This window comes from Opisthocomus hoazin, chromosome 1 (assembly GCF_030867145.1).
Source record: "Opisthocomus hoazin isolate bOpiHoa1 chromosome 1, bOpiHoa1.hap1, whole genome shotgun sequence".
Classification (NCBI taxonomy): domain Eukaryota; kingdom Metazoa; phylum Chordata; class Aves; order Opisthocomiformes; family Opisthocomidae; genus Opisthocomus; species Opisthocomus hoazin.
In genome coordinates this window covers 154,192,684-154,214,841 of record NC_134414.1, presented here as the reverse complement: position 1 = coordinate 154,214,841, position 22,158 = coordinate 154,192,684, and the positions used below count along the sequence as shown (strand labels likewise).

At 49.9% G+C, this 22,158-nt stretch overlaps 2 protein-coding genes across 2 annotated transcripts; both read right to left on the bottom strand.

The window, feature by feature from the left end:
• Positions 1–1,519: 1,519 nt before the first annotated feature.
• On the bottom strand, positions 1,520–9,588 carry LOC142361160 (polycystin family receptor for egg jelly-like). The gene has a single exon (XM_075418902.1). It carries the CDS (start codon positions 9,586–9,588, stop codon positions 1,624–1,626), a length of 7,965 nt encoding a protein of 2,654 aa, XP_075275017.1. The 3' UTR covers positions 1,520–1,623.
• A 4,067-nt stretch (positions 9,589–13,655) lies between these two features.
• LOC142361156 (polycystin family receptor for egg jelly-like) lies at positions 13,656–22,154 on the bottom strand. The gene is made up of 2 exons (XM_075418782.1): positions 21,911–22,154; positions 13,656–21,828 (listed from the first exon to the last, which is right to left on the bottom strand). The coding sequence occupies exons 1-2, from the start codon at positions 22,152–22,154 to the stop codon at positions 13,760–13,762; spliced, it is 8,313 nt and encodes a 2,770-aa protein (XP_075274897.1). The 3' UTR covers positions 13,656–13,759.
• Positions 22,155–22,158: the final 4 nt, after the last annotated feature.

Genomic DNA, 22,158 nt, shown 5'->3' with positions numbered 1-22,158 from the left:
GCTCACTTTCTACGTTAGCTATTGCAAATGGGGCGGCAGCCCTGTGCTGTGGATGCAAACCTAACAATCCGTGGATGTTTATATCCCCTTTAGCGAAGAAAAACCTACCGTTGGTATAGTACGATCTACTGAACCCTAAAGGTCTTGAAGTGCTATGTGATCCCCCTTGCACTTTCATGTGCTGAGAAAGTGGGAAACGGCACTCGTTGTGTTTGTGAGGCTGGACTGTGCTCATCTGTAAACTGAACACTTGAAGACGCTGATCATTTTCATTTAATACAAAGAGCTTTATCTGGGGAAATCAACAAGAATATACAATCAGCTTGCCTTAAAAATAGGCCGTTTGGGGTTTTGCTGTTCGGTCTTTAACGGGTCGCCAGGACTGGAACAAAAAGAAATGACTGAAGAAGCTTGTTTTGCTTGTTACTTACTGTACCAACGCACACTGATCTGCTACACAAACTGCAATGAGACCCAAGGATGAGGAATTTGTCCTTGTCAGGGGTGAAAGGATCCTTCATGACATAGCTTTCTTCCAAAATCCTGTAAGAGAATAAGTCCAGGTGTTTAAGGGTAGATTTCACAGTAGGGGAGAGTTGAAATGGGGAAACTGTGGAGGCTGAAAAGGTATCAGCCCTTTCGACTTGATTTCTTCGGCCCGGTGTTGTACACGAGGCAATGCAGCAGCTATACAGTGCTCTTCGGCTGGACATGAGCCGGCAATGTGCGCTGGCAGCCCAGAGGGCCAACCGTGTCCTGGGCTGCATCAGGAGAAGCGTGGCCAGCAGGTTGAGAGAGGTGATTCTGCCCCTCTACTCTGCTCTGGTGAGACCCCGCCTGGAGTACTGCGTTCAGCTCTGGAGCCCTCAGCACAAGAAGGACATGGAACTGTTGGAGCGGGTCCAAAGGAGGGCTACAAAAATGATCCGAGGGCTGGAGCACCTCTCCTATGAGGACAGGCTGAGAGAGTTGGGCTTGTTCAGCCTGGAGAAGAGAAGGCTGCAGGGAGACCTGATTGCAGCATTTCAGTACTTGAGAGGAGCCCTATAGGAAAGATGGGGACAATCTTTTCAGTAGAGACAGCAGCGACAGGACGAGGGGTAATGGTTTTAAAGTAAAACAGGGTAGGTTTAGGCTAGATATAAGGAAGAAATTCTTTACAATGAGGGTGGTGAAACACTGGAACGGGTTGCCCAGAGAGGTAGTGGGGGCCCCATCCCTGGAAACATTCCAGACCAGGCTGGACGGGGCTCTGAGCAACCTGATCTAGTTAGCGGTGTCCCTGCTTGCTGTGGGGGGGTCGGACTAGATGACCTCTAGGGGTCCCTTCCAACCCAAAACTTTCTGTGATTCTGTGATTCTATGGTTCTCTTCCCATGCTGCCAGAGTGGGGGTGAGCAGGCACCTGGGTGGGGGCTGAGCTGCCAGCTGGGGTCAGCCCACCACACCGTGACAAGTACCACCGAAACTGATGCCAAAGAGTCTGGAAAAAAATCTACGCACAATCACTAATAAGGAGTTGAACGTTAAAGCATTCTTAAAAGCAAAACATTTATTTACAAACATTTACTTAAAATGCAGATACTGCAGAGTAAAAGGTAGTCTTAAATACAGAATCCTTGCTTATATGACAAGATCAACCATTTTTTCCCCATCTGTTTTTCTCTTCTTCAGTCCTAAATGTCGCTGATGTCTTCTCTCAGACTGCCCATAGAGTGGAATGTCAAAATGGGCAGGCTCCCTGGTTTTGGGTGTTTTACAGATCAGAAAATAAAATATCTTTCTGAGCCTTTGCAATACAAAAGTAACCACTTGTGCTTCATCAGATGGTTCTTCATAGACGGGTTGTTTCATATCTCCATAGGCAGACAGAATGATAGCTAGGAAGAGATTGATCAGGACACAGATCATCACCAACACGAAAGCGGTTAGGAACAGACAACCCAGCAACCTGTTGGATGAAAACGTGGTGTCTCTGAAAGCTGAGACACAGTAAGAGAATACGGTCTGAACTGAGTGAATCATGTTGTTGTAATTCCATTCGTGCTGCCCAAACACAAGGTAGCCAAAAGCCATAAACACAAAGGAGCACACCAGCACCACGAGGGCCATTGAGGAGATTCCGGGAAGGGCTGCCAAGATCGATCTTTGTGCCAGGCGCACGTTGTAAAAGAACTGAGAATATTTCAGAGTTTTCAAAACGACAAAAAATGCTAAAAAGCCCATAGTAATCCTTAAAATCTGATCTAAATGAGAAACTGCATGAAAATGAATGAAATCATTTGGATGAAGTAAGTAAAACTTCACTATATCTGCTCCTAACTTAAACTTTATGACCTTTAAAAAAACAAAAAGGAGGAATACTATTTTTAAGCCTAAGTTGTTTATATTGGAAATGTTTTTAATATAATCTTTCTTTTCTTGGCCTATGGTGTGAAGCTCATCTGCAACGTAAATGAACAGAAAGGCAAGCACAACTACGAACATCAACATTTGAGCTTTGGTTTGCTGCTGAAAAATGGGGAGTGCGAAAGAGTGTGCTGACAAACTTGGTTTTATGATCCCAAAATGAGACATTTCAAATATGACCGAAATGGTGCAGAAGAGACCTACATCTGCGTTAAATGTAGTTAGTTCAATGATCACAGCCCACGTTTTTTCATCAAGCCAGTTGCTCTGTTGTAGAGCATCCAGCCTGGTCGTTGAGTTGTGTCTTCCTTCTTCAGGGAAAAAGTAAAATGTGTATCCTGCTGGTCCGTATGTGTGCAAATCTCCGTATGAATAATACATCCACAGAGTGCTGTTCCGCTGGTAGGTGAACCCATCATAACCGCTGGCATCCTTGGGAGCAGACTGGTTGGCCACCTTTGTCCAAGCGCCAGCATAGTCACCTTTCTCTGGGATGTCGCTACCGTATTTGTGAAGACAGTGGCTTTTACTGATCACAGAATTATTTCCAAAGCTGTGAGGACGGAAACAGTTTTTCACAGTACCTTTAGCCCGCACTTGCCTCATCCTAGGCAAACCGATGATTTTGGACCAGCTCTCGGAAAGAAAGGTTGGCTGAATGTCATTGTGGATCAAAGGCAAGAACGAGTCTTTCACCCACACGTAGACATGTTCTGGCTTATCTACACTGGAGAGTTGTGGAGACAGTTGGTTATGGATGAATCGGTTGTAGTGGAAACTGTTGGCGTTCTCAGTGGAATAGGCAAAATATAATAGCAGCGTTAAAAAGACAAGGTGACTGGTGAAACTTTTTATGAAAGTAAATGCCTTGACTTTAAGTTTTGCCCTTTTCAGCATGTTTGCAATTTCATCAGCTGCTAAAGGCTTATATTGCTTAGTGCCTCTGACTTTAGCAAGTTTCAAGTGCACCTCTTGCATCTCATCAGCACTCATCATTTCTTTAGCAAACTTGCTCTCAGAATACTTTCCCCGAGTTAACCACGTGATGTTTTCACAGTATTTTGGATGAATTGTACTCACAGCTGAGAAAAAACTGGTTTTTAGAACGGAAAGGAGACACACGTTCTCAATGAAGGAGATTGCAGATGCCAAAAGCCACTCTAGCGACGTCTGATAGCCGTAAGACAAACCATATAACACAATGAAAAATGATGATACCCCGGTTACAGCTATAACTAGTGCCCACGAGAGATAGGCACACCACCAACAGAAAGCTGTGTGCGGTCTCTTGTGAAAGCGCATGGAGGTAATGCTCAGTGGTTTCCTTTCTTTCTGAAAGTTGCCCCCTTCTTCTGCATAATTATTACTAAAATCGGAATTTGATGGTGGCCTGGTCTGGCAGACCTTAGGCGTTGGGGGGGAATTTGCAATGATCGTCTGCTCTTCTGTTTCAATCACATTTGCGTCTCTTTCAGAAACTGTGCAATTACTCCAGGTTTGGGGAGCTCCTCCCTTGCTTCCCATCTTTCTGGAATGTGGTGGGCTCTGTGAGTGGCTGCTGGCGCCAGGAAGATTCCCCGAGGGACTAATATTTCTCGATTGTGGTGAAGTTTCTGAAAGGTACAATTTTTGCAAACGTTCCTTCCAGTTTTTAAGATACCCAGACAGGAGGGGTGAATTTGCCTTTGGGTCTGTCTGAGCCACACCACGAGGAGAAGGTCTCTTCGAGGAATACTTAAATAAGGCAATTATCATCATTTCCACAGGTTGGGTAAGCAAAGCACATTCAATTCCTACTGTTATTGATCTCAGATACCTCAAGTGTTTTGGAGCTTCTTCACTCTTGTCAGCATTAAAGAACATAATGTTAACTAGCAAGTTTAATAACAGTATTGCTAAACAAGAAGACAACCTTTGGAGCCTGCTGAAAGTGCCCATGAGACCATGAGCAAAAATCGAGAGCCACAGATGGCCCTGTATCAGGCTGTTGGCAAAATTAATCAAAAAATAGTCAGTTTTGGGCAGAGGTGTCTTGGGGTTTGTGACAGAAAATGTCCTTTCTAGTAAGTGATCGCCCTTGTCAAGAGAAAGCCATTTCCTGCATATAAAGAACCAGGTCTTCCCGGTGGACATATTCTCAACTTTGGCTCTGCTTAAGTACCAGCTTGGAGATGGGCCCCTGTTGTTGTGCCAGACCCTGAAGGAGCAAATGTCTCCCAAGTCTTTTTTAGCAGTTAACAGAAAGCAATCAGTGCTTCCTCGTTGGAAAGACAGAAAATGTGGGTCCCGTAAACAATGGACATCACTTGTGCCGTTCTGGCCAATGAGCTGAAGAAAGACATCTGCTTTGGTTCCAGCTCCCCAGCGACTGCCTGTGTATAAAGTGACCAAAAAGCTCACTTTATCAAAGGGGTCGTTGTCTGCCAGAACTATAATCTTGTCTTGTCTTTCCCTGTCAGCCCTGTCTTTTCTCATGACCCAGAGGGCCAAAAGAAAGTAGACGGCAAAAATAAAGATGACTGCTAAGAGGGTGACTGGGTTTTTAGATACGTCTGCTATCAGGGTTTTTCCTAGATCTACTGTGTTGGGGGTAACTATTACCTTGGCTGCCAGGAACCTGATGCTGAATGAGGATGCATTTGACCCAGTGTGGACTGACAGACTTCTGCGACTCCGCTTCATATTGCAGACACAGTGTACCCTCTGCCAGTCGGTCAGGGAGCCAAGCCTGCAGGTGTCTTCTCTCCACAGGCTTTGAACGCCATCCAGAAATAAGCACTGATCACTAAAAATGTGTATCGTCACCAGTCTCTGCGTTTGATACCTTACGACATAGGGTGCCAGCAAGACGATGGAGATGTTATGTGTGTCTGTATCGCTTCCTTGAGCTGTGGCTGTCAGCAGTGACTCTGGGAGGCAGATGATATAGGGAGCCTTAATGTTACAGTCAGCGCTAGCTGTCGTGTTTTTGCTTGCAACTGTTGGCATGTTGTGAAAAGCAGCAAACGAGGCTATGGGATGAGCACGAGTGACGTTGGCACCTGTAAATACTAGCACCTCGAAAGCAACTTTTAATTTCGTCAGGATCTGGATGTATATGCTCTTGGTATTTCTGTTGACTTCAAAACTAAATCCTCCAGTTGTGTAAGCTTGTGTTTTATCGGGTCCCATTGCCAACTGAAAAGTTGAAGGCTCCTTGTCTTTCCTAGCAATAGTAATTTCTACTCCTTCAGGCGCGATCCCTAGGAGATCGCCATTAGCCTTTGTCTCTGACATTTTGAACCCCAAGATCATTGTTGCAATTTCTGATGTGTAACCTAACCAGGGGAAGGGGTTCTCATCAAACTCATAAAGGGCAGTGGAAATCACAGCATCATCGGGTGATCCTGAATAATCTCCCTTTTTCAGTGATGGATAAAAGCAATTCCTGCAGGCGTTTCTGGTAGAGAAAGAATTTGTAAGGTTCCAGGTTTCATCTTTCTTCAGAGTGATATTCCAGTGTTTTGTTTCCAGTAGAGTTTCTGTTTCTCCAGGGACTTTGCCCTGGAAAACTATCTCCGTTAAATTTTCCATGATGGAGAAGACTTGTTTAACTCCGCTTACATTGATGTTCCTGCGATGCAGAAGAGCGGCTCTCAGGATGTTGGACAAGCATCTTAGTATTCCACTGGTCTGAATTTCTGCCTGCTCGGACCAATGGCTCTCATTCCTCTGGACCTTCAGCACTCCCGTTACTTCTGTCAGCTTCTCAATGGCAAGGTCTTGTGATGTAACGTTCACTTCGTCAGCTTCCTCTGTGACTTGAGAAAGAGAAGCAACTACTTGGTTGATTTCCATCATGCTCTCAACTGAAATATTCAGGGCTGTTCTAATCAGGCTTTCCCGAAACTGAGCCTTAGGGAGCTGGAGAGTTGGTGGGCCTTTGATGTAGTTTAAGACCGAGGCTGCCAGGTAAGCCAAATAGCCCGCGCTAAGATAATCTCCAGTCTGGAGATAAGATGTCATCGGTGCGCTTAAACCGTTCACGGAGGCCACCAGTTCATGAAACACAACAGCTAGCCGTCGACTGTTAAGTGGGTTCTGTACGTGGGCCTGTAAAGTCACTTGGGTAAACGCCCCAAGGGAATTGTGGACTTGAACGTAAAGTGTCAGGGCGTACTTCTGAGAGGGCACTCCAACTGGGAGAAAAGAGGGAGGAGTTTTAGGCCGATAACCAAAGTACAGGATTGTGCCAAATGTATTTTCCTCGACGGAAGTTACTTTGGTGGTTTTGGGTACATTGGAAGCTACTATCACTTTGTATGTCAGAGGTGAATTGCTGTCAGAAAATCCACTGCACTGAACAACAAATTTCGTCAGAAAGGCTGTACCCCAGCGTGGGCTGATGGTACATTCGCCAGCCGTCGGAGGAGAATTGACCTGAAACGCGTGTCTGTAGATTGAGGACCTACCATCCCAGGTCGTTACTTTCAACAGAAGTACGTAGGATCGATGTGCAGTCTTTGTGAAAGTCAGAGCATGTATAGACAGGTAAGCCCCAGACCTGCCCGTTGACGTTCTGGCAGACCAGTCAAAGCTAATTTCTGTAGAGTTTTGTGAAAGAAGGGACCAGTAGTAGGCTGGCTGGCTGGTTGTTCTGCAGTTTAGGCATTTTCCAGACAAGGCAAATCTCTCCGTTGGAATTAGAGTGCTACCACAGTTTTCAAGGCACATCACGTCCAGAATGAGTGGGGAGCCGGGCTGCACCTCTACAGTTTGGTCGGCGTAACTCCTCCTGGTGTCCTTTTGAATCACGAGACGGAAGTAGTATACGGTGTTTCCTGGGAGGGATTCTGGTGGCACTGCTTGAACTGGACCCGAGGATGTTAACCATTTCAAATCCCGCTGGGCTGGATGGCACCTGTTCCCTGGACTGAGTTTCATGTTCTTATAGTCTGACACCTCTTTAGTGCAGTACCAAGTGAATGTGATTCCCTTCAGTCCTTCCTGTGAATCGGGATCATTGGATGCAGAGCCATCCAGAGTCCAGTTATCAGAAAAACCCACTGTGCGGAACGTGCCTCCTGCAATGTCTGCCTTGAGATCGCTTCTCTCGATCTGAATATAAACATGATCTGAGCCCCTGAGCACTGTTGTGGTCCGAATCGGGGTTACCTCGACAGTGAAATAAAACAGGTACAGCCCGTAATCTAGAGTAAAACTGGGAACAGTTAGGTGGATCATATCGACGCCGTACATCGCAGAAGAGTTTATCGGTTGTGTCCAGTTGGGAACCGTGGTCGTGTCCGGAACGGAATAGATTCGCCACAACGGCTTGATGGATATACCGACTTTGCAGTCTACTACCAGTCTGACAAAGAGGTAAAAAGATGTCGCCCTCTTCTGGCGCAGGACAGAGGCGTGGAGAACGGGTTTCTGAATCTGCACGGTTTGTATGTGGCAGGCTTGTTGGTGGCAAGCCACCGGCGCTTCCACGGTTTTGGCAGCGTAGTTGTTGACTCTGACTCCCAAAAGAGCCGGAGTATGTGCACTTGTGGTACAGTCCACTTTTGCCGCAAACCCCGTGTATTTGTCTGGATCAAAGGGTAAAGCGGAGCGATGGACCAAACGTGTGGCGTTTCTGACGTGATCGTTGTATGTGTACGTGCTGTTCTGGAGAAGGTGGTCTCTGCGCGCTCCAAAAAGCTGCAGGTGGAAGGTCCACTCGCACTGTAGCATCGGGTGTTGTGCAGGGATAAACCACACTAAATAAGTAAAGCTCTGTGGCAAAGAAGGACGGCCGCTGCTGAAAACGTGGACTTCAAGGTCTCTTTCTGACAGGGGCCTAAACAAAGCCCTCTTCTGGTTCGTATAAAGGTGCATGTTGAACTTGTACCACTGGAAGGCCACCAGCTCTATGGAGAGTAAGTAGGAGAGCTCCTTGTGTTGGTAGAACACAGTGTGCGTGTTAGGGCCGTCCGCGGAAAGAGGGCTGTTGTTTTCTCTGGTTGCGTAAAATGTTCCGTGGTGGTACCTGACAATGTGAGTGCTCAAGGTGGTCTTCCCCAGCGGAAGGCTGACACGGGTGGGAGCTTCTCGGCCTGCGGTTAGGCTCAGGGTACCGTTGCGTAGATGCAGATCTCCCGTCAGTTCCTCGAACCTCTCTCCGTCAACGTGGAAATACATGCTGGCCACCGCCACCTCACCTGGGCTCTGAGTTACAGGAACAGCACAGAAGTTGCTCTGCAGAGTAAAGGAACCGTAGGAGCGGAGCCAACCTCCTACGGCCTGCGTGTCCACCAGCCTGTAGGCCAGCGTCCTCGGCGTGAGGGGCTGAAGCCTCCAGGAGAGGCTGAGGGGCTGCCGAGCGACGCTGAGGAGCCTGGAGCGGACGCTGAGGAGCCGCAGCGGGCCGGGCTGCACCTGGAGAGAGAGGTTGAGGTTCAGCTGAGGCACCTGCTCGACGCTGACCGAGGCGACGTGGAGCCCGTGGTGGCCGTAGCGGACAGTCAGACGGTAGCTGTGGTAGGCGGCGCAGGTCCGTCGCAGCTCGGCCGTTGGGTAGGCGGCGGGCGGCGGCGGGGCTCGGTGCTGGCTGCTGGGCAGGCGGAGGGCTGCGGGGCTGCCCCCCGGGCTGCTGAAGCGGTACTGCCAACCTTCGCTCCTCAGCCGGGAGCACCAACCCAGCTCTACCGGCTGCCTGGCCCGGAGTGGCTGCGCCTGAGGCCAGAGCACGAAGAGCCGGGCGTCCTGTGCCGACACCTCGACGGTCGCGTTGCGGTGGGAGCAGCCGGGCGCGGGGCAGGAGGTGGAGGAGCACCGCACCGTGAGGAGGACGGAGGCCGCGGGCGAGGGGGGGAGGCCCGTCGGTACCGCGACTTGGCCCGACCAGCGCGATGTGTCGGTCACCCAGGACGAGCCGAAGTACCAGGAGCAGCGCGGCGGGGGCAGCGGCCCCGCTTCCCTCCCCGCCTCTGCTCGGGCTCCCGGTGTGGGCCGGTAGCGCAGCATCACGGTGCCGCTCCACAGGCACGAAACCCGGCGCTTGCTGTCCCACCGTTGGGAGACCCGTGCCTCGGGGTCCCGGCAGGTGACCCGCAGCGGCGGCGGCTGGAGGCGGGCAGCGGGGGCCCCCGAGCCTCGGGGGCAGGAGCCGAGCAGCTGGAGGAGGAGGAGGAGGTGAAGAAGGAGCGTGGCCATCGCGGGGCGAGGGGAAGGAGCGGAGGGCTCAGGATGCAGCCCCTGGAGTGGCGGCCGGCGGTTGGGCAGTTGGCGCCACAGGAGGTCGTCAAGGAGACCGGCGCCTGCTCACAATCACGGAACGTTCGATCACGGAACGTTCGGGTTCGGAGGGGACCTCAGCGGGTCAGCTGGTCCAACCCCGCACCCTCCTCCTCCACGCAGCCGGTCAGAAAGACACGCTTGGCGTCAGTGGCGACAGCTTGGGTGCGGGCACACCCGGTGCCGCTGGGAACCAGCATCTCATGGCCGCTGACCGACGCGACAGGCAACCGGGCGGCAGCACCATGGCACGTCCAGGCGGCACCGGGAGTCGGGAGCGAAACGCCACCGCCGGCTCGAGCGGCGCCGGTGGCCCCGCCCCACCGCCAAGGGAAAGGAGCGGAACATAAGTTTTCTTAGTTCATTGTACTGCCTCAAAGAAGCACAGTACAGCCTCCGGACACTGATAACTGTGTAGTAACTTGTCTTCATTTTTGCTTTGAACTCACAGCTAACAAAGGGACCAGTTCTGCACCGAGGAGAAGGAATTAAGACAACTGTAATTTTACACCACCTTTCTGGACCGCAGTCAGATTTCACAGCTTCAGGTTGCCTACCAGCTGCTGCTCCAATTCAGTCTTCTTCAGAGAGCTATCACAGTATTGCACAACTCCCCTCCCTGCTCACTTTCTACGTTAGCTATTGCAAATGGGGCGGCAGCCCTGTGCTGTGGATGCAAACCTAACAATCCGTGGATGTTTATATCCCCTTTAGCGAAGAAAAACCTACCGTTGGTATAGTACGATCTACTGAACCCTAAAGGTCTTGAAGTGCTATGTGATCCCCCTTGCACTTTCATGTGCTGAGAAAGTGGGAAACGGCACTCGTTGTGTTTGTGAGGCTGGACTGTGCTCATCTGTAAACTGAACACTTGAAGACGCTGATCATTTTCATTTAATACAAAGAGCTTTATCTGGGGAAATCAACAAGAATATACAATCAGCTTGCCTTAAAAATAGGCTGTTTGGGGTTTTGCTGTTCGGTCTTTAACGGGTCGCCAGGACTGGAACAAAAAGAAATGACTGAAGAAGCTTGTTTTACTTGTTACTGTACCAACGCACACTGATCTGCTACACAAACTGCAGTGAGACCCAAGGATGAGGAATTTGTCCTTGTCAGGGGTGAAAGGATCCTTCATGACATAGCTTTCTTCCAAAATCCTGTAAGAGAATAAGTCCAGGTGTTCAAGGGTAGATTTCACAGTAGGGGAGAGTTGAAATGGGGAAACTGTGGAGGCTGAAAAGGTATCAGCCCTTTCGACTTGATTTCCTCGGCCCGGTGTTGTACACGAGGCAATGCAGCAGCTATACAGTTCTCTTCGTCTTCAAAACAAACACCGTGGCTGCCTTCAGTCCTATACTGCAGTTTCTATCCATCTTCCAAAATCAGAGCAACTGGTGACCCTCTCAATGTTATCCTACTAGGTTTTTCTCAGTGCTCTGACTCAAAGCATTTTTTTACCTTCCATTTTTATGACAGGCACTCCTTAGCACGGCCAACTGCAGTACCTTGTCAAGTTACCGTTTCAATTGTGCAGCTTTTAATTGGAGGTTGTCTTCCAAAGCTGAGTGCGTGTGAGTGTGTAATAAAAAGGTTTTAGTGCTCTTAGTTATGTCACTGCTGCAAAGCTAAGGTTCCCACCTCTTGCATGCAGGAGCTTCTAGCACAGAGCATTACAGTGACCTGAAATATGCTTACTTTATGTCAGAGACTGTATTGTTTGCTTCAGGGTATTAAGGGAGTGCATTTATTAATAATTTGGCAATCTGCTTGGGAAAGACTAAGGCCTTATTCTTCCTGGGAGCCCCAGGCAAAATATTACAGAAGGCAGTTGGGTGTCTGTCTGCACAGGGCACCCTGCAAGGCGGGCTCATTCTCGGACTTAAACCAAACTTGGATTCTGTAGTAATATGGAGTACAAGACATATTTAAAAGGTATTCTGCTATCTGTCTACATATGTACACACATATGTGTGCGCCTGTCAGTGTATTCCCTTTTCCTCTTCCCCTCTACTCAACCAAAAAACGGTATGTTAGGAAAGATCAAGCGTCTTAACACGGCTGGTCACCTTGTCAACAAGCCTCCTAGTGTACACAGACTGGAACGCCTTCTCAAAGCTCCCCTCGCAAGATTCACAGTCTTAATGTGGTCATCAACAGTGCGGAGACCTGGCCATTGCACAAGCCCTCGTGTCTGGCATGTTTCCTGCAGCACTGCACTTAGGACATGTGAGTAGACCAGAAAGTAAGCCAATAAAGACAGTGTGTAAAGCTATTTCTTAGGTGCATGTACAGAATTGTTATTCCTCAGCATTGTTCTTTTCCTTTTTGAATCTCAACAATCCAAATAACGCTGAGACGATAACACTGAGCTTGGATAACCTAAAGATTAATGTTCAGCTTCGATTCAGACTCTTTATGAATGTACCTGATCAAAGGCAGGCCGTTGCTCTGCTGAGTAGAAGAGGGAAAACCAGTAGCACCATGGGATTGGAATGATAAAAATACAGCTGCCCAAGTGTAATCGATGGCCTTGCTGGACTTGTCCAATGCAAGACAAAAGACAAACGGACTGAGGCATCAAGAGCCCAAGAGCTAACAAAAGAAGTAAATAACTGGTGCTTATCTTATCAGACAAAAGTAAGGGGGGATAGCCCATCACTGTAAACTCAGTGATCTGTGTGGCGCCGCGGAGGCTGCGCAGCCAGAGATTGCTTCAGAGATTGCTTTGGACAAAGCACAGATGGCCCCCGAATGCACATACCAAGATGCCCGCGCCGAAGGCGTGCCACACTGCTGAGTCCCGCTTCTGAGGACACGACATTCCATGCCAAGAGCCAATCAATACACAATAATTGACTTGGGGGGGGAAGGGAAGGCCGCAGCCTGGCTGAAGCCAGAGCCCCCCGCTTTCTGCCCGCCCACACGGCGCGGCACCCACCCACGCCGGGCATCGGTCTGCGGGTGGTGAGTGACCGCTTTTGCATTGCTTGTGGGTTTGGGCCTTCTCCCCCTTCGCTGCTTAAACTGTGCTGCTCTCAACCCAGGAGCATTTTTCTCACTTCTGCCCTTCAGTTCTCGGGGTAATCCCCGGTATCAATACAGGCTGGGGGATGAAAGGATCGAGAGCAGCTCTGCTGAGAGGGACTTGGGGGTACTGATAGACGAAAGGCTGGACATGAGCCGGCAATGTGCGCTGGCAGCCCAGAGGGCCAACCGAGTCCTGGGCTGCATCAGGAGAAGCGTGGCCAGCAGGTTGAGAGAGGTGATTCTGCCCCTGTACTCTGCTCTGGTGAGACCCCGCCTGGAGTACTGCGTTCAGCTCTGGAGCCCTCAGCACAAGAAGGACATGGAACTGTTGGAGCGGGTCCAAAGGAGGGCTACAAAAATGATCCGAGGGCTGGAGCACCTCTCCTATGAGGACAGGCTGAGAGAGTTGGGCTTGTTCAGCCTGGAGAAGAGAAGGCTGCAGGGAGACCTGATTGCAGCATTTCAGTACTTGAGAGGAGCCCTATAGGAAAGATGGGGACAATCTTTTCAGTAGAGACAGCAGCGACAGGACGAGGGGTAATGGTTTTAAAGTAAAACAGGGTAGGTTTAGGCTAGATATAAGGAAGAAATTCTTTACAATGAGGGTGGTGAAACACTGGAACGGGTTGCCCAGAGAGGTAGTGGGGGCCCCATCCCTGGAAACATTCCAGACCAGGCTGGACGGGGCTCTGAGCAACCTGATCTAGTTAGCGGTGTCCCTGCTTGCTGTGGGGCGGTCGGACTAGATGACCTCTAGGGGTCCCTTCCAACCCAAAACTTTCTGTGATTCTGTGATTCTATGGTTCTCTTCCCATGCTGCCAGAGTGGGGGTGAGCAGGCACCTGGGTGGGGGCTGAGCTGCCAGCTGGGGTCAGCCCACCACACCGTGACAAGTACCACCGAAACTGATGCCAAAGAGTCTGGAAAAAAATCTACGCACAATCACTAATAAGGAGTTGAACGTTAAAGCATTCTTAAAAGCAAAACATTTATTTACAAACATTTACTTAAAATGCAGATACTGCAGAGTAAAAGGTAGTCTTAAATACAGAATCCTTGCTTATATGACAAGATCAACCATTTTTTCCCCATCTGTTTTTCTCTTCTTCAGTCCTAAATGTCGCTGATGTCTTCTCTCAGACTGCCCATAGAGTGGAATGTCAAAATGGGCAGGCTCCCTGGTTTTGGGTGTTTTACAGATCAGAAAATAAAATATCTTTCTGAGCCTTTGCAATACAAAAGTAACCACTTGTGCTTCATCAGATGGTTCTTCATAGACGGGTTGTTTCATATCTCCATAGGCAGACAGAATGATAGCTAGGAAGAGATTGATCAGGACACAGATCATCACCAACACGAAAGCGGTTAGGAACAGACAACCCAGCAACCTGTTGGATGAAAACGTGGTGTCTCTGAAAGCTGAGACACAGTAAGAGAATACGGTCTGAACTGAGTGAATCATGTTGTTGTAATTCCATTCGTGCTGCCCAAACACAAGGTAGCCAAAAGCCATAAACACAAAGGAGCACACCAGCACCACGAGGGCCATTGAGGAGATTCCGGGAAGGGCTGCCAAGATCGATCTTTGTGCCAGGCGCACGTTGTAAAAGAACTGAGAATATTTCAGAGTTTTCAAAACGACAAAAAATGCTAAAAAGCCCATAGTAATCCTTAAAATCTGATCTAAATGAGAAACTGCATGAAAATGAATGAAATCATTTGGATGAAGTAAGTAAAACTTCACTATATCTGCTCCTAACTTAAACTTTATGACCTTTAAAAAAACAAAAAGGAGGAATACTATTTTTAAGCCTAAGTTGTTTATATTGGAAATGTTTTTAATATAATCTTTCTTTTCTTGGCCTATGGTGTGAAGCTCATCTGCAACGTAAATGAACAGAAAGGCAAGCACAACTACGAACATCAACATTTGAGCTTTGGTTTGCTGGTGAAAAATGGGGAGTGCGAAAGAGTGTGCTGACAAACTTGGTTTTATGATCCCAAAATGAGACATTTCAAATATGACCGAAATGGTGCAGAAGAGACCTACATCTGCGTTAAATGTAGTTAGTTCAATGATCACAGCCCACGTTTTTTCATCAAGCCAGTTGCTCTGTTGTAGAGCATCCAGCCTGGTCGTTGAGTTGTGTCTTCCTTCTTCAGGGAAAAAGTAAAATGTGTATCCTGCTGGTCCGTATGTGTGCAAATCTCCGTATGAATAATACATCCACAGAGTGCTGTTCCGCTGGTAGGTGAACCCATCATAACCGCTGGCATCCTTGGGAGCAGACTGGTTGGCCACCTTTGTCCAAGCGCCAGCATAGTCACCTTTCTCTGGGATGTCGCTACCGTATTTGTGAAGACAGTGGCTTTTACTGATCACAGAATTATTTCCAAAGCTGTGAGGACGGAAACAGTTTTTCACAGTACCTTTAGCCCGCACTTGCCTCATCCTAGGCAAACCGATGATTTTGGACCAGCTCTCGGAAAGAAAGGTTGGCTGAATGTCATTGTGGATCAAAGGCAAGAACGAGTCTTTCACCCACACGTAGACATGTTCTGGCTTATCTACACTGGAGAGTTGTGGAGACAGTTGGTTATGGATGAATCGGTTGTAGTGGAAACTGTTGGCGTTCTCAGTGGAATAGGCAAAATATAATAGCAGCGTTAAAAAGACAAGGTGACTGGTGAAACTTTTTATGAAAGTAAATGCCTTGACTTTAAGTTTTGCCCTTTTCAGCATGTTTGCAATTTCATCAGCTGCTAAAGGCTTATATTGCTTAGTGCCTCTGACTTTAGCAAGTTTCAAGTGCACCTCTTGCATCTCATCAGCACTCATCATTTCTTTAGCAAACTTGCTCTCAGAATACTTTCCCCGAGTTAACCACGTGATGTTTTCACAGTATTTTGGATGAATTGTACTCACAGCTGAGAAAAAACTGGTTTTTAGAACGGAAAGGAGACACACGTTCTCAATGAAGGAGATTGCAGATGCCAAAAGCCACTCTAGCGACGTCTGATAGCCGTAAGACAAACCATATAACACAATGAAAAATGATGATACCCCGGTTACAGCTATAACTAGTGCCCACGAGAGATAGGCACACCACCAACAGAAAGCTGTGTGCGGTCTCTTGTGAAAGCGCATGGAGGTAATGCTCAGTGGTTTCCTTTCTTTCTGAAAGTTGCCCCCTTCTTCTGCATAATTATTACTAAAATCGGAATTTGATGGTGGCCTGGTCTGGCAGACCTTAGGCGTTGGAGGGGAATTTGCAATGATCGTCTGCTCTTCTGTTTCAATCACATTTGCGTCTCTTTCAGAAACTGTGCAATTACTCCAGGTTTGGGGAGCTCCTCCCTTGCTTCCCATCTTTCTGGAATGTGGTGGGCTCTGTGAGTGGCTGCTGGCGCCAGGAAGATTCCCCGAGGGACTAATATTTCTCGATTGTGGTGAAGTTTCTGAAAGGTACAATTTTTGCAAACGTTCCTTCCAGTTTTTAAGATACCCAGACAGGAGGGGTGAATTTGCCTTTGGGTCTGTCTGAGCCACACCACGAGGAGAAGGTCTCTTCGAGGAATACTTAAATAAGGCAATTATCATCATTTCCACAGGTTGGGTAAGCAAAGCACATTCAATTCCTACTGTTATTGATCTCAGATACCTCAAGTGTATTGGAGCTTCTTCACTCTTGTCAGCATTAAAGAACATAATGTTAACTAGCAAGTTTAATAACAGTATTGCTAAACAAGAAGACAACCTTTGGAGCCTGCTGAAAGTGCCCATGAGACCATGAGCAAAAATCGAGAGCCACAGATGGCCCTGTATCAGGCTGTTGGCAAAATTAATCAAAAAATAGTCAGTTTTGGGCAGAGGTGTCTTGGGGTTTGTGACAGAAAATGTCCTTTCTAGTAAGTGATCGCCCTTGTCAAGAGAAAGCCATTTCCTGCATATAAAGAACCAGGTCTTCCCGGTGGACATATTCTCAACTTTGGCTCTGCTTAAGTACCAGCTTGGAGATGGGCCCCTGTTGTTGTGCCAGACCCTGAAGGAGCAAATGTCTCCCAAGTCTTTTTTAGCAGTTAACAGAAAGCAATCAGTGCTTCCTCGTTGGAAAGACAGAAAATGTGGGTCCCGTAAACAATGGACATCACTTGTGCCGTTCTGGCCAATGAGCTGAAGAAAGACATCTGCTTTGGTTCCAGCTCCCCAGCGACTGCCTGTGTATAAAGTGACCAAAAAGCTCACTTTATCAAAGGGGTCGTTGTCTGCCAGAACTATAATCTTGTCTTGTCTTTCCCTGTCAGCCCTGTCTTTTCTCATGACCCAGAGGGCCAAAAGAAAGTAGACGGCAAAAATAAAGATGACTGCTAAGAGGGTGACTGGGTTTTTAGATACGTCTGCTATCAGGGTTTTTCCTAGATCTACTGTGTTGGGGGTAACTATTACCTTGGCTGCCAGGAACCTGATGCTGAATGAGGATGCATTTGACCCAGTGTGGACTGACAGACTTCTGCGACTCCGCTTCATATTGCAGACACAGTGTACCCTCTGCCAGTCGGTCAGGGAGCCAAGCCTGCAGGTGTCTTCTCTCCACAGGCTTTGAACGCCATCCAGAAATAAGCACTGATCACTAAAAATGTGTATCGTCACCAGTCTCTGCGTTTGATACCTTACGACATAGGGTGCCAGCAAGACGATGGAGATGTTATGTGTGTCTGTATCGCTTCCTTGAGCTGTGGCTGTCAGCAGTGACTCTGGGAGGCAGATGATATAGGGAGCCTTAATGTTACAGTCAGCGCTAGCTGTCGTGTTTTTGCTTGCAACTGTTGGCATGTTGTGAAAAGCAGCAAACGAGGCTATGGGATGAGCACGAGTGACGTTGGCACCTGTAAATACTAGCACCTCGAAAGCAACTTTTAATTTCGTCAGGATCTGGATGTATATGCTCTTGGTATTTCTGTTGACTTCAAAACTAAATCCTCCAGTTGTGTAAGCTTGTGTTTTATCGGGTCCCATTGCCAACTGAAAAGTTGAAGGCTCCTTGTCTTTCCTAGCAATAGTAATTTCTACTCCTTCAGGCGCGATCCCTAGGAGATCGCCATTAGCCTTTGTCTCTGACATTTTGAACCCCAAGATCATTGTTGCAATTTCTGATGTGTAACCTAACCAGGGGAAGGGGTTCTCATCAAACTCATAAAGGGCAGTGGAAATCACAGCATCATCGGGTGATCCTGAATAATCTCCCTTTTTCAGTGATGGATAAAAGCAATTCCTGCAGGCGTTTCTGGTAGAGAAAGAATTTGTAAGGTTCCAGGTTTCGTCTTTCTTCAGAGTGATATTCCAGTGTTTTGTTTCCAGTAGAGTTTCTGTTTCTCCAGGGACTTTGCCCTGGAAAACTATCTCCGTTAAATTTTCCATGATGGAGAAGACTTGTTTAACTCCGCTTACATTGATGTTCCTGCGATGCAGAAGAGCGGCTCTCAGGATGTTGGACAAGCATCTTAGTATTCCACTGGTCTGAATTTCTGCCTGCTCAGACCAATGGCTCTCATTCCTCTGGACCTTCAGCACTCCCGTTACTTCTGTCAGCTTCTCAATGGCAAGGTCTTGTGATGTAACGTTCACTTCGTCAGCTTCCTCTGTGACTTGAGAAAGAGAAGCAACTACTTGGTTGATTTCCATCATGCTCTCAACTGAAATATTCAGGGCTGTTCTAATCAGGCTTTCCCGAAACTGAGCCTTAGGGAGCTGGAGAGTTGGTGGGCCTTTGATGTAGTTTAAGACCGAGGCTGCCAGGTAAGCCAAATAGCCCGCGCTAAGATAATCTCCAGTCTGGAGATAAGATGTCATCGGTGCGCTTAAACCGTTCACGGAGGCCACCAGTTCATGAAACACAACAGCTAGCCGTCGACTGTTAAGTGGGTTCTGTACGTGGGCCTGTAAAGTCACTTGGGTAAACGCCCCAAGGGAATTGTGGACTTGAACGTAAAGTGTCAGGGCGTACTTCTGAGAGGGCACTCCAACTGGGAGAAAAGAGGGAGGAGTTTTAGGCCGATAACCAAAGTACAGGATTGTGCCAAATGTATTTTCCTCGACGGAAGTTACTTTGGTGGTTTTGGGTACATTGGAAGCTACTATCACTTTGTATGTCAGAGGTGAATTGCTGTCAGAAAATCCACTGCACTGAACAACAAATTTCGTCAGAAAGGCTGTACCCCAGCGTGGGCTGATGGTACATTCGCCAGCCGTCGGAGGAGAATTGACCTGAAACGCGTGTCTGTAGATTGAGGACCTACCATCCCAGGTCGTTACTTTCAACAGAAGTACGTAGGATCGATGTGCAGTCTTTGTGAAAGTCAGAGCATGTATAGACAGGTAAGCCCCAGACCTGCCCGTTGACGTTCTGGCAGACCAGTCAAAGCTAATTTCTGTAGAGTTTTGTGAAAGAAGGGTCCAGTAGTAGGCTGGCTGGCTGGTTGTTCTGCAGTTTAGGCATTTTCCAGACAAGGCAAATCTCTCCGTTGGAATTAGAGTGCTACCACAGTTTTCAAGGCACATCACGTCCAGAATGAGTGGGGAGCCGGGCTGCACCTCTACAGTTTGGTCGGCGTAACTCCTCCTGGTGTCCTTTTGAATCACGAGACGGAAGTAGTATACGGTGTTTCCTGGGAGGGATTCTGGTGGCACTGCTTGAACTGGACCCGAGGATGTTAACCATTTCAAATCCCGCTGGGCTGGATGGCACCTGTTCCCTGGACTGAGTTTCATGTTCTTATAGTCTGACACCTCTTTAGTGCAGTACCAAGTGAATGTGATTCCCTTCAGTCCTTCCTGTGAATCGGGATCATTGGATGCAGAGCCATCCAGAGTCCAGTTATCAGAAAAACCCACTGTGCGGAACGTGCCTCCTGCAATGTCTGCCTTGAGATCGCTTCTCTCGATCTGAATATAAACATGATCTGAGCCCCTGAGCACTGTTGTGGTCCGAATCGGGGTTACCTCGACAGTGAAATAAAACAGGTACAGCCCGTAATCTAGAGTAAAACTGGGAACAGTTAGGTGGATCATATCGACGCCGTACATCGCAGAAGAGTTTATCGGTTGTGTCCAGTTGGGAACCGTGGTCGTGTCCGGAACGGAATAGATTCGCCACAACGGCTTGATGGATATACCGACTTTGCAGTCTACTACCAGTCTGACAAAGAGGTAAAAAGATGTCGCCCTCTTCTGGCGCAGGACAGAGGCGTGGAGAACGGGTTTCTGAATCTGCACGGTTTGTATGTGGCAGGCTTGTTGGTGGCAAGCCACCGGCGCTTCCACGGTTTTGGCAGCGTAGTTGTTGACTCTGACTCCCAAAAGAGCCGGAGTATGTGCACTTGTGGTACAGTCCACTTTTGCCGCAAACCCCGTGTATTTGTCCGGATCAAAGGGTAAAGCGGAGCGACGGACCAAACGTGTGGCGTTTCTGACGTGATCGTTGTATGTGTACGTGCTGTTCTGGAGAAGGTGGTCTCTGCGCGCTCCAAAAAGCTGCAGGTGGAAGGTCCACTCGCACTGTAGCATCGGGTGTTGTGCAGGGATAAACCACACTAAATAAGTAAAGCTCTGTGGCAAAGAAGGACGGCCGCTGCTGAAAACGTGGACTTCAAGGTCTCTTTCTGACAGGGGCCTAAACAAAGCCCTCTTCTGGTTCGTATAAAGGTGCATGTTGAACTTGTACCACTGGAAGGCCACCAGCTCTATGGAGAGTAAGTAGGAGAGCTCCTTGTGTTGGTAGAACACAGTGTGCGTGTTAGGGCCGTCCGCGGAAAGAGGGCTGTTGTTTTCTCTGGTTGCGTAAAATGTTCCGTGGTGGTACCTGACAATGTGAGTGCTCAAGGTGGTCTTCCCCAGCGGAAGGTTGACACGGGTGGGAGCTTCTCGGCCTGCGGTTAGGCTCAGGGTACCGTTGCGTAGATGCAGATCTCCCGTCAGTTCCTCGAACCTCTCTCCGTCAACGTGGAAATACATGCTGGCTACCGCCACCTCACCTGGGCTCTGAGTTACGGGAACGGCACAGAAGTTGCTCTGCAGAGTAAAGGAACCGTAGGAGCGGAGCCAACCTCCTACGGCCTGCGTGTCCACCAGCCTGTAGGCCAGCGTCCTCGGCGTGAGGGGCTGAAGCCTCCAGGAGAGGCTGAGGGGCTGCCGAGCGACGCTGAGGAGCCTGGAGCGGACGCTGAGGAGCCGCAGCGGGCCGGGCTGCACCTGGAGAGAGAGGTTGAGGTTCAGCTGAGGCACCTGCTCGACGCTGACCGAGGCGACGTGGAGCCCGTGGTGGCCGTAGCGGACGGTCAGGCGGTAGCTGTGGTAGGCGGCGCAGGTCCGTCGCAGCTCGGCCGTTGGGTAGGCGGCGGGCGGCGGCGGGGCTCGGTGCTGGCTGCTGGGCAGGCGGAGGGCTGCGGGGCTGCCCCCCGGGCTGCTGAAGCGGTACTGCCAACCTTCGCTCCTCAGCCGGGAGCACCAACCCAGCTCTACCGGCTGCCTGGCCCGGAGTGGCTGCGCCTGAGGCCAGAGCACGAAGAGCCGGGCGTCCTGCGCCGATACCTCGACGGTCGCGTTGCGGTGGGAGCAGCCGGGCGCGGGGCAGGAGGTGGAGGAGCACCGCACCGTGAGGAGGACGGAGGCCGCGGGCGAGGGGGGGAGGCCCGTCGGTACCGCGACTTGGCCCGACCAGCGCGACGTGTCGGTCACCCAGGACGAGCCGAAGTACCAGGAGCAGCGCGGTGGGGACAGCGGCCCCGCTTCCCTCCCCGCCTCTGCTCGGGCTCCCGGTGTGGGCCGGTAGCGCAGCATCACGGTGCCGCTCCACAGGCACGAAACCCGGCGCTTGCTGTCCCACCGTTGGGAGACCCGTGCCTCGGGGTCCCGGCAGGTGACCCGCAGCGGCGGCGGCTGGAGGCGGGCAGCGGGGGCCCCCGAGCCTCGGGGGCAGGAGCCGAGCAGCTGGAGGAGGAGGAGGAGGTGAAGAAGGAGCGCGGCCATCGCGGGGCGAGGGGAAGGAGCGGAGGGCTCAGGATGCAGCCCCTGGAGTGGCGGCCGGCGGTTGGGCAGTTGGTGCCGCAGGAGGTCGTCAAGGAGACCGGCGCCTGCTCACAATCACGGAACTTCGATCACGGAATGTTCGGGTTCGGAGGGGACCTCAGCGGGTCAGCTGGTCCAACCCCGCACCCTCCTCCTCCACGCAGCCGGTCAGAAAGACACGCCTGGCGTCAGCGGCGGCAGCTCGGGTGCGGGCACACCCGGTGCCGCTGGGAACCAGCGTCTCACGGCCGCTGACCGACGCGACGGGCACCGGGCGGCAGCACCATGGCGCGTCCCGGCGGCACCTGGGGTCGGGAGCGAAACGCCGCCGCCGGCTCGAGCGGCGCCGGTGGCCCCGCCCCGCCGACGTTGGCCCCGCCCCCGCCGCCATTGGC

What these genes read in the sequence shown, in the direction of transcription:
- LOC142361160 (XM_075418902.1), bottom strand. Translation starts at nt 9,588, where the DNA reads ATGGCCACGCTCCTTCTTCACCTCCTCCTCCTCCTCCAGCTGCTCGGC.
- LOC142361156 (XM_075418782.1), bottom strand. Translation starts at nt 22,154, where the DNA reads ATGGCGGCGGGGGCGGGGCCAACGTCGGCGGGGCGGGGCCACCGGCGC. An exon ending in CGGCTGCGTGGAGGAGGAGG is followed by an intron (nt 21,829 to 21,910) that starts GTGCGGGGTTGG and finishes GATTGTGAGCAG; the next exon opens with GCGCCGGTCTCCTTGACGAC.